General features: G+C 45.9%; 1 protein-coding gene across 12 annotated transcripts in view; it reads right to left on the reverse strand.

Annotated features, from left to right (window-relative positions):
- Window positions 1-13,689, reverse strand: part of RAF1 (Raf-1 proto-oncogene, serine/threonine kinase) — a 67,646-nt gene that overhangs the window by 34,839 nt on the left and 19,118 nt on the right. For 2 of the 12 annotated variants that reach the window (XM_064668023.1, XM_064668016.1), the window contains exon 1: window positions 2,500-2,599. The exons of 2 other annotated variants lie outside the window; for them this stretch is intronic. Coding sequence is in view for 3 of the 10 variants with exons in the window: in XM_064668020.1 (XP_064524090.1) it covers window positions 2,500-2,560 (61 nt within the window). In the remaining 7 variants the exon portion in view is untranslated. Of the gene's footprint in view, window positions 1-2,428; window positions 2,461-2,499; window positions 2,600-2,946; window positions 3,035-13,689 lie in introns of those variants that run through there. 8 more of the 12 variants (XM_064668020.1, XM_064668018.1, XM_064668028.1 and 5 more) reach the window with 7 other exon arrangements.

The raw sequence follows: 13,689 nt of genomic DNA on the forward strand, positions 1-13,689 counted from the left end.
TTCAGAACTGAGGGAGGAGGAGAAAAATCCGGGGGGTGTTTAAGTGAGGCAACAGCAAAGACAGGGAAGCAATTTAAAGACAGTAATCCAACCCAGCAGCTCTTGGTTCCCATCTCCTACAGAAGCTTTACAACCAACAGCTCTGAACTGAACGTGTTTTCAAATAAGAAAAACTTGGGCTTTTTTCCTCAGCTCCCGGTTTCCCAACAGTAAAGAAGGAGCCACATAAATAATGTGGGGGGAGGAGGGGAGTATATGTTCCAGAAGAAATTAGTGCTGATTTAGCTTACCAAGAAGTGCTGACCAATGATTTCTGTGGGTCATGTCTGTGGTTTATAAAATATGAGCTATTTTAATAAGTCATAGTAAGTTCAGGCCCTGAGACAGCAATGACTTCATATGTAATTTGAACAATGCGGTGGTGGTAAGAATAAAAAATGGGAAAGGGATTCAACTGAAAATAAAATAAGTTTTAGATCTTCTTTAAAAAAAAAATAGCTATTTTCTCTGCTACTTCCAGATTTTCTTTCAAAGCAGGTTAGTCAGCAGTGTTGCACAATAAGTTGTCCAGTCCTGAAGATATTAAGTATGGCAACAAACCATATGAAAAACACATTTCAGGTTTCTGAAAGCACTGCTGCTCCAACTCAACTATGCTGGTTCACTTCTGATTTAATAATCTAACATTAAATTGCTTACTACATTAACTATCCATGTCATGAACACACATCCAGATCCATACCTCTTTCAAGATAAATTGTAGCCCTAGGGATTGCCTACAGAAAATGTTCATTAAGACAAACCAAATTAAAGCCACTTCCATTCTGAATGGGTGACCACAGAAGAGACTTAACTGAACTGCCTCAAATTAACTCTCGCATTCCCCATGTCAGTCTTTCCTTCTGCACCAACACTGCAGACATATCCTAAAGAACAAGAATACCCTTCAAATTACACCCTGGTTTGACACTATGCAGTGATCCTTTAGGCAGTATCTGGAGCTGACTTTTCCAGAAGCCTTAGAAGACATAAGTCTTTTGTACAAAACTGTTTTCATATATTTTAAGCTGGTTTGGTTTTGGAGGAATCTGAGTTTTGCTCCACTACAGATCCTTGTTTTGCCCACCTATGACAACCTACAGCTGCACCTGGAACACACACTGTGCTCCAGCAATTCCACTGCAACTGGTTTTGGGGTCTCGCTGTGCCAGGTAAGGTCCCTGTATTTATGGGTGTCACTTAAATGCTAAGAAAGAAAAAGAACCACACAGGCAGGTTATCTATGTGTGCAGTGAGACTGCAGATAAAGAGAGGCCAGAGACAGCCCCGGCTCTGCAGGAATACCACTGCTACATGGCACGGCTGGAACAGTTTAGAGGAAATTAGGACACGAAAGGATCTCACTCCAGTTTGCAAATGGCTTTTTTTAACTGAATTTAAATCCCAAAAATAAACCAAAATCAAGCAAGCAGCTCCAACCAAAGAATGCCTGAGCAGAAAGCTTTGGTTGTGCTCATACAACCTAAAGGCATTTTCCACTCCCGGTCCAGCAGCCTGTGGATCGCAGTGACAGGAGGCTCGGGGAGCCCCCTGGAAGCGCAGGAGGGACAAAGTTGCAGCTGGACACGAGCAGGCCGGGCCAGCACAGCCACCCCTGTGGGCAGGGCACGGCTCCGGGGGGCGGGATGCTCATCCCCCTGCCCATCCCCCTGACAGGGCACGGCTCCGGCTGTTCCAGGTGCCCCCTGCCCATCCCCTCTGCACAGGGCACGGCTCCGGGGGGCGGGATGCTCATCCCCCTGCCCATCCCCCTGACAGGGCACGGCTCCGGCTGTTCCAGGTGCCCCCTGCCCATCCCCTCTGCACAGGGCACGGCTCCAGGGGGGCGGGATACTCATCGTCCTGCTCTTCCCCCTGGACAGGGCACAGATCCCGGTGCGAGGGATGCCCACTGCTCTCCCTCTCACGGACAGGACAGGGCTCCAGGTCTGCGGGATGCTCACCTCCCCTGGACAAGGCACGGCTCCAGGTGTTCCAGCTTCCCCCCGCTCATGCCCTAGTCCGGGCACAGCTCCAGGGCTGCGGATGCTCCGCCCGAGCCCCTCCGCTTCGCTGACAGGCGGCGGCCCGGCCGCAGCCCCGTTCCCCCGACCCGGCCCCTCGCTCCGGCCGACCCTGCCGCCACGGGCTCCGCGCCCCGCCCGCTCCTGCCGCTCCTCCCCAGGCGCCTGTCGGGGCCGCGCGCCTGTCCGCCCTCACGGCCGGCTCAGCGCGCCCGGGGCCGAGCGCGGAGCGGCGGCCCCGCGGGAAGGGGACCGGCAGACAGAGGGAGCGCGGGCGCTGTGCCCCGCTCGGCCCCGGCGCTCCCCGCCCGTACCCATACCCGGCCCGGCGCTCCCCGCCCGTGCCCGGCCCCGCCAGGCCGTACCTGTGCCGGCCGCGGCGCTCCCCGCCTGTGCCCGGCCCGGCGCCCCCCGGCCGTGCCCGGCCTCGCCGTACCTGCGCCGGCGCCGCTCGCTCGGCGCTCACAGAAAATGGCGGCCCCGCGCCCCGCAGACATTTATCTCCGCCCCGCCCGCTCGGCGCTCGGCGCGCCGTCCTGCGCCGCCCGGCCCGCCCGCTCCGCCCTGGCCCGTCGGGGAGCGCCGAGCGCTCGATCGGCGCCGCCGCCATTTGGGAGCGGCGGAGGGAGGGACGGGATCCCGAGGGGATGGGGGGGGGATTCTGAGGGGATCTCGCCGCCGCCGCGCATCCAGCCTGCCCCGGGACCCGACCTGGCGCGGGGGATGAGTGCTGCCGGGGGGCTGGAGCGGGCCCGAGCCGTGCCGCCTCCCCTCGCTCCCCTCAGAGCGTCCCCCTCAGCTCCCTGACCGGCCTCCCCCTTAGCCCTGCCTCGGCTGAGCCCCTCAGGAATTTGACAGTTAATTAATGAATTAATTAACTAACCGGGGCCATCGGCAGCGCCTGAGCCGCGGTGTGGGCCCGGGACAGCCCCGAGTCCTGCAGGGCACACACCTCGTCCTACCTGTGCAGGGCAGAGCCCGGCTCTGCGGGGAACGGGCAGCGCGCCCCAAGGGGCGGCGCGATCCGAGGGGTGGGGTGTGCGCTGCTGGGAAAGGGATCGCAGGAGAAATTTAAAAAAAAAATAATAAAAAAAAAACAGCGTGCGAACTCTTTTCCTGGAGGAGACAGGGAACAGCTGTCAGGCAGGGGTCCCCGTGTAACTCGGGACGGGCTCCATGGAAAAGTTGGGATACCAAAGGGCTCTGGCTGGAACTCCCAGTGCTCCACGAACTCACTTTTAGCTTTGAAAACGTCCAGCATGGCACATCAAGTGGTGAACGGGGGATTTATCACCCCAAAACGCAGCTCCCAAGGACAGCCACTGCAAAGGAGAACATCTCTCCTAGAACTGTTCTTAAGGAGCATGCATGTTTGCATTTACAGTCATGTCAGTTCCATTAATTGGTAATTAAATAAGCATTTCTCTGAAAAGAGCAAACTTCTCTCAGCCTTATTTGGGATTTCTCTACAGCAGAAGGTTTATTCTGATATAAACCAAGACTTGAGTCCAGCTAAAGTCACATTAACCTCACAGAGGCATGGCAAGGGCAAGGAAAAAAACAGCACTGTTGGGTTTGCCTCTCCTAAGCACCAAATGAGAAAAAAATCCCCAAACATACAGAATCTTTAGATACTGGTGCCCTCCAGGAAGAGATGTGGGTGCCAAGTAATAGGAGATTGAATGGGGGTGACAGCCAGGAGCTCTGGAAGGCTGAAACACAAGTTTCCGTGTCTTTAGGATGCTGTGATTCAGTGTTTTATCCCCATATGTTCTAAAAGTTACCACTTATTCCAGTGTAATAAAGCCTTCAATTTAGAGGATATTTATAAAATAAATATTTAAGCTTTTTGTAGCACTCTTTCACAAGACAGACCACACGGAGATTTCAGCCTTGCTCTTAAAAAAAGAGCTGCTTCTCTTGTTTTCCTCTTCCCCATTGCCCTGGGCTCAGACCTACCAAAAAAACCCAGAAAACCAAATCCAGACCAAGACAGTGCCTACCAAGGACAACATTTAAACATGTGAAGCATCCTTTTCAAATTCCTATAGAGTAACTTTCCTTTTAAGTCTCTCGTTTATACTGAAGAAGTCCTGTGATGCAGACACTGTTTATTTATCTGACTTTAACAGGAGTCATAGCCATGTATCTGAGAAACAAATAAACTGGAGGCAGTGGGTACAATAAATATTCACATGGTTTTGGACTAAGCAAATCCCTGTAACGTGGTAGAAAGTAGTACAGACTTTAGAAAAACATACGAAAGGGTCTTAAAATATTGTAATGTAAAATATAAGTACCTGCCATGAGGAGCTTAAAAAGAAAGAGGTAAAAGAAGGAGGGACATCCACCTCAAGAAGAGGTGGTTTTGATAAAGACTTTTCATAAAGTTTTAAACTTCTTTGAAAAGGGTAGAAGGATCAAGGATTGTATCTGGAACAAATAAACACAGGTCTGGAGGAAAGCAAGCCAGATTTCAGAGAGTTAAACAATGTGGCACATGCAAAGAAATACAATAAGTACAAGAAATAAGAAGAAAAGCAAACAAGGAAACCAATCAAAGAGACTGAAACAAGGCAGCTCTAATGTAGAAGGGAAACAAAAATGGAACAAACTTTCCAAAATAAACTGGAAATTCTCACCATTCTTCCTGAGGCTGACCTGGTTTGTGCTTGTGCTTAGATGTCTGGGGTGTGAATGTCCAGGTATTGGACTTCCATTTGTCCAGGCACACAATCCCATCTGACATTTGCACCCTCTGAGGGGTTTTCTGCCTGTACAAAAAGCAGCTTGAGGAGTGATTTGAAGGGGAATGAGAACCATGGGGGCTGGGCCAGGCTGAGTTAGGGACAGGAACCATTATCTTGAGCAATCTGCCTCGTGGCTGTAGCCTGGGAATTCATTCCCTTTCCTCCAGTGGGTATCTCACCCAGGCAGAGCCATCCCAGCTCCCCAGACCCCGGTTTGCTCACAGCTGAAAACGAGGGGGATGATCCCCCGGGAGCATCTTGGAGCAGAGTTTGAATTCTGGGTGCTGAAAAGGAGCCGTAAAAGTTAAACCTTTCCTCATTTGTGGTGGTTCAGTTTGCTCCATGCAATATTCCTGAATTCCCAGCCCACTTAACTGTCATTACCTGGGGATTCTCCAAAAGTATCAAATATTTGAAGTGGCATGGTGTAACTTAATTGTATCCTCATTACATGACATAGCTGTGAGCCTCAGAAGAATGAGTAGCAAGAATTAGGAGTGGAATGCTGGCTGGAGGAAAGGAGAAATGTATATACACAGTTCATTATGGAATTTGGGGTATCAAATCTTACTCTCTGACTCCTCAAGCCAAGGATTACTATAGAGAAACTTTGCCACTTTATCCAGGGTTCTTCCCCCTGAGCGGCAGTCCAAGCTTTGTCCCTCTGCATGCCAGGTTGATATGTGCTACAAGTCATTCTCTTATTCTCCCATGAGATTTTCTTTTTTGATTAAGAGAACATTGCTTAGTTTAAGTCAAGTTAGATACAAAAGAAGTCCAGTGTACAGAGGCCATGAACATAAGCATTTGTAACCTAAAAGAAAAGCCAAATAAGGAATCTCTAGTTTGTTATGATCATGCATAAACTATTTATACTTTATCATTCGGCTGAAAGACTTTATTATTTGCCTGTGTCACTGAAGTGTTCAAAGAAGAGGGTTGGAAATATAATTTATAGTTTGGGTTTTTTCATGCATTGAGAATTCAAATTGCATAAATTACTTTATAACAACAGGACATATAAAGCTGTTAAGAATAAGTAAATTTGTTTTGCTGGAATGAAAACCACAGCACAGTCTGTTCACATTAATTATTTTTGCTGGTTTGTCCTGAAAAAATTCTCAGCTTTTGATTTTATCCATATCCAGCTAAAAGTGGTTGCTGTTGGGCTGGCTGCAGTACGTGCCTCACCTGATCACTGCTTCATTCTATATCTAAGTTAAAGTTAGTATCTTCATTTTTCCTCTTCTTCCTTTTCACTGCTTTAACTCTTTTCATTTTAGAAACATATTTATCTAAAAAAGTTACACTATTCCATAGAGGAATATTATCCTCTATTGCATGTTCTTCCAAAACTAGTTTCATCTCTGGTACTATAATCTATTAGGTGTTCATCCCTACATGGTTCTTGGCTGTCTTTCTACAAAATTAACAATAAAAATGTTTGATGAAAGCATCAGTTATATAGCTTTTCAATACCAGTTTGTGTGGGAACACTTCAGAGTAAAATTGAAACAGCTTTTCATTAAGCCTTGCACTAATTAAATTATTCTGGGAGTGCAGCTCTATAAACAGCAAACAATAATCTCTTACTTAAAAAGAAATAATGTCATGATAATCTTACGTGAAACATTCTTACAACTTCCCAGAAGCCCTGTCCCAGCGTCCAGCCGGTAATTCCCGGTATCACAGCTGTCCAGTGTGTGCCCGGTTGTCCAGGGGCAGCAGAGCTGTCCTGCTGCTCCAGTTTCAGTGCCCTCCCTTTGCTTCTAGGAACACCCAGGGGCACTGCCCGGCCCCTTCCCTCCCACTCCTCTCCAGGCAGGGCAGCCCAGTGCCTTTCCTGAACTGCGGATACTCCTCGGCAGGACTGCCTCCCGGGCTTTCCCTCTCTCCCGGTGTCCGAAGGAGCCGTGCCGTGGCCGGAGCCGTGCCGTGGCCGGAGCCGTGCCGTGGCCAGAGCCGTGCCGTGGCCGGAGCCGTGCCGTGGCCGGAGCTGTGCTGTGGCCGGAGCCGTGCCCTGCCCGCCCCCAGCTGTGCCCGAGCCCAGCCGGGGCACTGCCCCCGAGCTGCTCCGCACCCCGAGGCCCTTGGTTCGGCAACGCACAACAACCCGATAGAAAACAGCCCCAAAGCCACGGGGGCTCGACGTGGCCTCTTGAAATCGTGTCTGACAATAGAGGGAAAGGTGTATTTTCTTAGGCCACCAGCGCGGTGGTTTTCCCCAGAGCTGAAATACGTTGGAGGGGTTGCAGTTACATTCCCAACGGAGGGACTGAGAATCTGGGCGACATTCCTTTCATCACACACAGAACTTAGGAAGCTTCAAAGAGGAGCAAAGGACAAACACACCAAGGCAGTTGCTATAGCACTGTGTACTGAGAATATCACAGCCCGAAAATAATTTTAGATGAATGTTTTATAAATTCAATGTGGAGATGCTGACCTGATGGGTGCCACCTGCACAGTGAATAAAAACTCAGCCTGAACAAGCTCTCTTGGAGCTTCAACAGGGGGAGAAAACAATTTAAAAAATTAAAAATCTAGGCTACAATTTGTCTACTTGAGCAGTCATTCCTACTGTAGAGACAATAAATACAGCACTTTGATTTATACATGTATTCTATTTTTGAAACCTAACCAGACTGGTTTATTGGGTTTATTTTGACTTTCTGAAAAAGTCTAACCACAATAAAATCTATTCAGAGCTAGGTACTACAGTTTAAAAATAGCAAAGCAGAAACAACTCTTTCCTGACAAACATTTTAAGAACCTGAGCTGAATATATAGTAAAAACATCTTCTGCAGCAGAGCAATTACACCTGATACAGAGCCTCAGGAAGGACTGATCACCAGATTTGGTGGGACCTTCAGCTATGCAGGATTTTTTCTGTGCATGGACAGCTTCTAGTGTGGTAACTGAGCTGTGTTCAATACTTAGATTGTCTACAAGTTGCTCACTGCAATAATGTACCCCAGGATGACAGGAAAATGTCAGTTTTCTGTGAGGAATCATGAGTGCTGGATCAGCAGGAGGTAAAACGGGAGGCTGTGAGTATGTGCACATGTGTATCAGACTATATCTGAAAAATATATAAACTTTATCTTTCTTAAATCACATTTGTTATGTTTCTTCATAAAAAAAGACAAACTGGTTTTTTTATAGCTCTGCTCTCGTTGTCATGTGTTTGCACTGTGCACAGAAACACTCATTCTCCCTGACGTTACAGGGCTTTTATCCAAGGGAGATTTTGGAGACAAGGGAACCCGAAGCAGCCCAGCCAGTGAATCTGTCCAACTGCTATTCCCAGGTAACACCAGGCTAATTAGCGTGTAGGTCTAAGGTTATAAATACCTGCACCATTCAAAAGTTCAACGGAGGGAGCAAGAGGACAAATGAAAAGTCCATTTTAGCCATGTGCACACATTCATGCACTGAGAGAAATGGAACTCTCACGTTCCGGGTTCTGTTAGAAAAATCTGTGCAAAGAAAGACAAAAGGTCTCTGGCTTTCAGCACAAGCCTATTTATCCATTGTCTTTCAAGTTCATCTCAGGCATTCAGCTAAACAAAGATAGGTGATCAAAGGCTGCATTCCCTTTGGCAATACAGCCGTGCTTGAGCCAGCCTGGGATGCTTTGTACCTCCATGTCCTAGGCAGCAATTTGTGCTTGGAGGGGCCTGACAATTAAAAATCGTGTTGCAAGCACAGAGCTTCAGAAGCAGTGTGCTGATGTGACAGCAGGGAAGAGTTCTGTCACTGAGCTGAGCTCGGTGTCCGTACCAGTGTGAGTTGTCCCAAGCAGGCTGGTACAGAGCATCAGGGCCAGCCTGAGGTGCTGGGGGAAATCCAGCCTGGGCTCATGGGCACAGCTCTGCCCCCAGCAGAGGCAGGGGGGGGTCCCCAGTGGAGTTCTGGGCTGATACACCAGTGAAGCTGTGCTATTTTTAACAACAATTGCATATGTATATGGCTCATTTGGCCTCTGATTATAAAGGTGGGGGATGTTTCTGTCAGATGTTCCATGTCAATTGTTAAGGCTTTTCTGTTGTTGCACATTCATTTCTCAGACTGGACAGTGGTAATCAGGTTGATTATATGCATCAGGGTCTGCTTTTGCTACAATAGAAAACTCAACTATGAATAAAGCTGCTAATCCAGGATGATGTTCGTTTTGGTCTTATTTTTGTAAGAACTTCTTTTAATTTCTTTCTGCAAGATAATAAAAACCCAAAACAATGCTATGAGCAAAACAAGTAAATTACCTGAGCAGTAATTAGCCAAGACATCAGGTCAAAGGAATGCAAACATACAGGTCTCTTGCTGTAGCTCATCAGAACCCCAGTGTGCTGCGTTAGGAGATTTGTTAAATCTCTCAGCAATTGCAGAGAAATGAGTGTTGACATGTCTGGCTGTACCTGCGTATTTTTAATACTTTGGAGATATATATCTAATACTCAGATGTGTTCAGCTTAATTTATTCAGACATTCCTTAACTTCAAACCTATTTCTGGTGGAGACAGAAGCCTTGCACTGGCAGCAGATTATGTAAGCCTTTCTTCTGCCTTTCACAGGAATGGAACAGTGACATAAGAACTTCAGTAACTGCTGAAACATTATTACTGAGACATCCATTTCATTTGATAGTAAGGCCAAATAAATACCAAAAAAAGCAAAGTCTAAGGCATGCTAAAGCCTTGTTTTTCACAAAGTGAGCACTGCTAACATCTTGGTGAGTTAGAGTAACTGGTTCTGTGCTCACATACCAGCTTCTAGACAGCAAGTGAAAAGAAGGGTATTTTTTCCCTTAACACGTACAGCGTTGGATGGAGGGAAAGGAATAAGGATTTTTTTGTGGCCAGTATGTAATGTGTATTTACTTAGAATTCCAATGGCGGTGTGATGACCACAACACCCCCCCTGTTAATTCTTACATACGTGCCATACTATTACCTTAATTCCAACCAGAGTGTTCCTTGCAGCCTTACAGGCAGCGGTGCTCTCTGAGGGTTCTGGAATTGCAGTAAAGCCAAACCTTTCCTGGGGCAAGGAGGGTGGAACTCCAAGGCATCGGAGGAGGATCGACCGCTGAGACATCTCCCCAGGACACCCCTGACAGAGACACCTCTTTTAAGGCTGTCTTTGGAAAACAAACCAAGGGGGATTTTTCCTCCCCTTGTGAAAGCCTTACTCTTGAGAATAAGGAGCAGTATGACCAAAGAGATCTTATGTTGGTGCATGAGGTCTTCAGATGGTTTGACCCAGCGCTCTGTGGGTAAATTATCTGACTTTTTGTAGCTTTCAGGGTAAGGGACTTCAAAATTAGCTATTGTAACTAGATACTTGGTTGAAACATTCAGTAGAAACAACAAATTATTTCCTCAAGTAAAGGATTTTGATTTATCAAGTTTTCGAGTAGGGTCACACTGACAAGAATCAAGCAAACTTATTTGCCTTTTTCCCCCCTCTCCCAAGGCTTTGTTTAGCACTGAATAACATATGGTTGACTACACTTGTTCTTAAATAAATATTGAGGATTATAAACACAGTTTGATCAAAATAAAAATGGCATTTTATAAGCAAATTTCCATAATATTTCAAATATGATACCTTATATATTATCACAGATGAAATATATTATAAGGTAAAATAATATTTCGCACCTGCTTTGTTCATGTCTAGTAGAGTTCAGGATATTTCCATTAAAAACAAAGGTCTAACCTCAGACTTTTAGTGCTTTCATAGTAAAGCATATTCCTGAGAATGTTTTCTTTTATAACTCTGTGTATAATCACTCACTTCCCCCTTTAACTCCTGCAATTGTGCTATTCTACCCATCTTCACAGAGCTCAGAGATGTAGGAAGGCAAGATCTGGCCTGGAATTTGGAGATGGAGGATAAAAACCAAGCAGAAGTTCAAGAGTTACTGTGCACATGTGTTAGCCAGTGCTTTATGTTTAAAACATGGGATTTGAGAAGCTGCCACTCATCAAAAGGAGGGATGGCAGCGAGTTCCTGCATTTGAAAACCACAATGAAATCTCACATCTAAGTCATCCAAAGATAAAAGAAGAATTCCCATTTCTGGAGCAATCCTAGGAAGTCTTTGAGTATGGGTAAGAAATGAGATTTGTTCTCATATTTGACACAATACGGCCCATATAATATAATCATAGATTTATTTAGTTTAATACAGGCCATGTAATTATCTTGATTATTTAACTTAAACACTTGGAAAATCCTGGTTTCTCTTAGGGATAGGAAATAGACTCAAGTGATTAAAAGTCTTTGGTTAGTTTTCCTGGTAGCTTTTTGATGCTTGTTTTTGCAGGAAGTTCAGAATTCTCTAAGGAAAGCTCCAAGCTGTTTATGTGGCTTTGTGACTAATGGAAGGAATTTACACAAAATGTGCCACTGCTGGGCAGTGATATGCAACAATAAATCAGGGAACAGGCAAGAGGGAGGAATCACCAAGGCTCCTTTGCCATAAAATAGCTTTTCCTAGAGGAAAGTGGAACTGCTGCAGAAGAACTCCCATGAAACTTTTGGGATGATGCTTTGCCAAGGGAGCCTGCCTTGGAATTTGGCAAGAAGCCAGTGTGCCCTAATTACCTTTACTTTGCAGTTCGATTCTTGGTAAGAAAGCCCCACTTGGAAGTAGCTAGAACTGTATAATTTACTAATCCTGAGTAAATGGGATTGTTCTGCAGGGGCAGAAACCTGTGCAGGCTTTGAAAAAATACTTAAACTAATGTTTATAAAAGAAGACTTGACAAGGATGTAAAATCCTAGGTAGCCAAAGTTGAGCAGTATTATAAATAATCCTTTATGTAGGCTATTAAAATTAGCAGTTATTTTCTACTACCTATAAAAATAGGTAGTTTTCACATTGAATACTGCATTCCTCATCCAAGGAATAGCAGTTCCAAGAAAACTTTCATCACAGAAGGAGAGAATATGTAATTATTCTTTCACAATAACTTAATGCAGTAGAAAACTTTCAAAGCAATAAACCATATAAATACTATTCTTGCCACAACTATTTACTACAAGGCAGTAGCAGCCTTGGTCTTCATTAGCATTTGAAAATTAATGGCTGTCATTAGGGATGTCAGCGTGGAAGCTGCTGATGCTACTCGTTTGCTTTCAGTTCCATTAACATCTCTCTTCCAACAGCCTAAACTGCTTTATTTTTAAGTCTACCCCTGAACTTGTTATTGTGATTTCTCATGGATATTCCATCGGGAGCCCCAACCCCCGTGTGCCTTGTGCCGCTGCCCTGCCCTCCCTGCCCGGCACTCCTGCCGTGTGTGCCACCCGGGGAGCTTCCCACCCGGAATGCCAGCCAGGCAGGGAGCCTTCCCGCCGGGAATGCCAGCTCCACTCAGCCACTCATGATTAGGAGATTGCAGGGGGGTTTGTGATTCATGGAATTAAGCTAAAAAGGTTTGGCAAATTATTCTTGCTAGAATTAAACACTGTCAGACAGATTGACTGAGTCAGACTTCATATTTCATTAGAGAACTTTCGTTTTTTGGCTGAATTTCCAGACGCTTTCACTTCCAGCAGGAGCAGTGTGAGCACCCACCTCGTCACAGATGATGTGCTCCAAGCAAGTCACAGCTCTGATAGTGCAGACAAGCAGTTCAGGGGTTTTGTCAAAGGTTCCAGTTCCTCCCTGTATCAAAGCATTTGCTACAGGGAGAAACCAAGTTCTGTGACCCTCCGTGTTCTCCTCTCTAAACAAAAAGCAGGAGCACTGCTGTGCTTTCAGGCTGAGGTGCAATGGCACAGTCCCTGGAACAGCCTAATTATATCCTGCTGCCTTTTCCCTTTTCCCTTGGAGCCCCAGCTGCACGTTTCTGCCCCCTCTCACACTGATCGAGTCATGACACCGCAGGGTGAGTCAGGGTTTGATGTTTTCATGACTAATCTCACAACCCCAGAGCTCCTTGAGCAAGGCCAGGGAAGGAGCAGGAAGGCTGGGTAGTGCAGGGACTGGAATCTCCCCATTTGGCAGCAGCCTACAGAGCCAGTTATTCGCTGTGTGAAACTGCAGCCGGAGCAGTTGGAAACTCTGTGATCCCAGAAAGAGTATCTTTTGCATATGCAAAATATATCTCCAAAGCCATTCCTCCTGACTCAGCTGTTTATGGTGCTGACATGAGCAATATTATTATACACGTTCAGATCTGAAGCTGTTAAATGCTTTTTTTGGTCTATTGTTCATAAATTCTACATACATTATAATTAATTTACCTCTTACTCTACAGGTGTTACCTGGTTTGAAGAAAGCCCATATGACTTCTTCAAAAGGTTATAAAAAAACAACAACAGGACTAAATAGGAAGGCAAGAAAGTTTGCTGATAAACACCGTTTTTCAAGATACTTGAGACTAAAACACAGACATTGAAAAAGCACAATATTAGCTTATGAAATAGTAGATTACATCTTATGCAAGTGGATGCAAAGCAACAGTCTAGCCAAAGACAGCCTACATGGTGTGTTACCAGTCAGGGGTTCTGCTTCAGCTCTTGACAACCAGATAAAGAGATGTGGGATTTACAGGGAACAGCTCCCTAAAAACACCAGCTCAGTGCTCAGCAATGGTTAAAACAAGAAACAATGTCAGGAATTCAGGCTGAGAGATGAGAACAAAGCAGAGGAGAGTGTTTGCTGCACTGCATAAAGGAAGGATGTGCCCACATTTGGAACACAGCACACAGGTCTGTTCCTGTGCCACAATATGGATGGAACAAAATCAAGAGGAACAGCAAAGGGCAGCAGGGATTTGTAGAGATATAAACCATGATGAGCAACTCACTGCATTAGGACTCTTCAGCTGGGGAGAGGATGACAGAAAAAATAAAGTTAT

The sequence above is a fragment of the Pseudopipra pipra genome, chromosome 11 (genome assembly GCF_036250125.1).
Source record: "Pseudopipra pipra isolate bDixPip1 chromosome 11, bDixPip1.hap1, whole genome shotgun sequence".
Taxonomy (NCBI): Eukaryota; Metazoa; Chordata; class Aves; order Passeriformes; family Pipridae; genus Pseudopipra; species Pseudopipra pipra.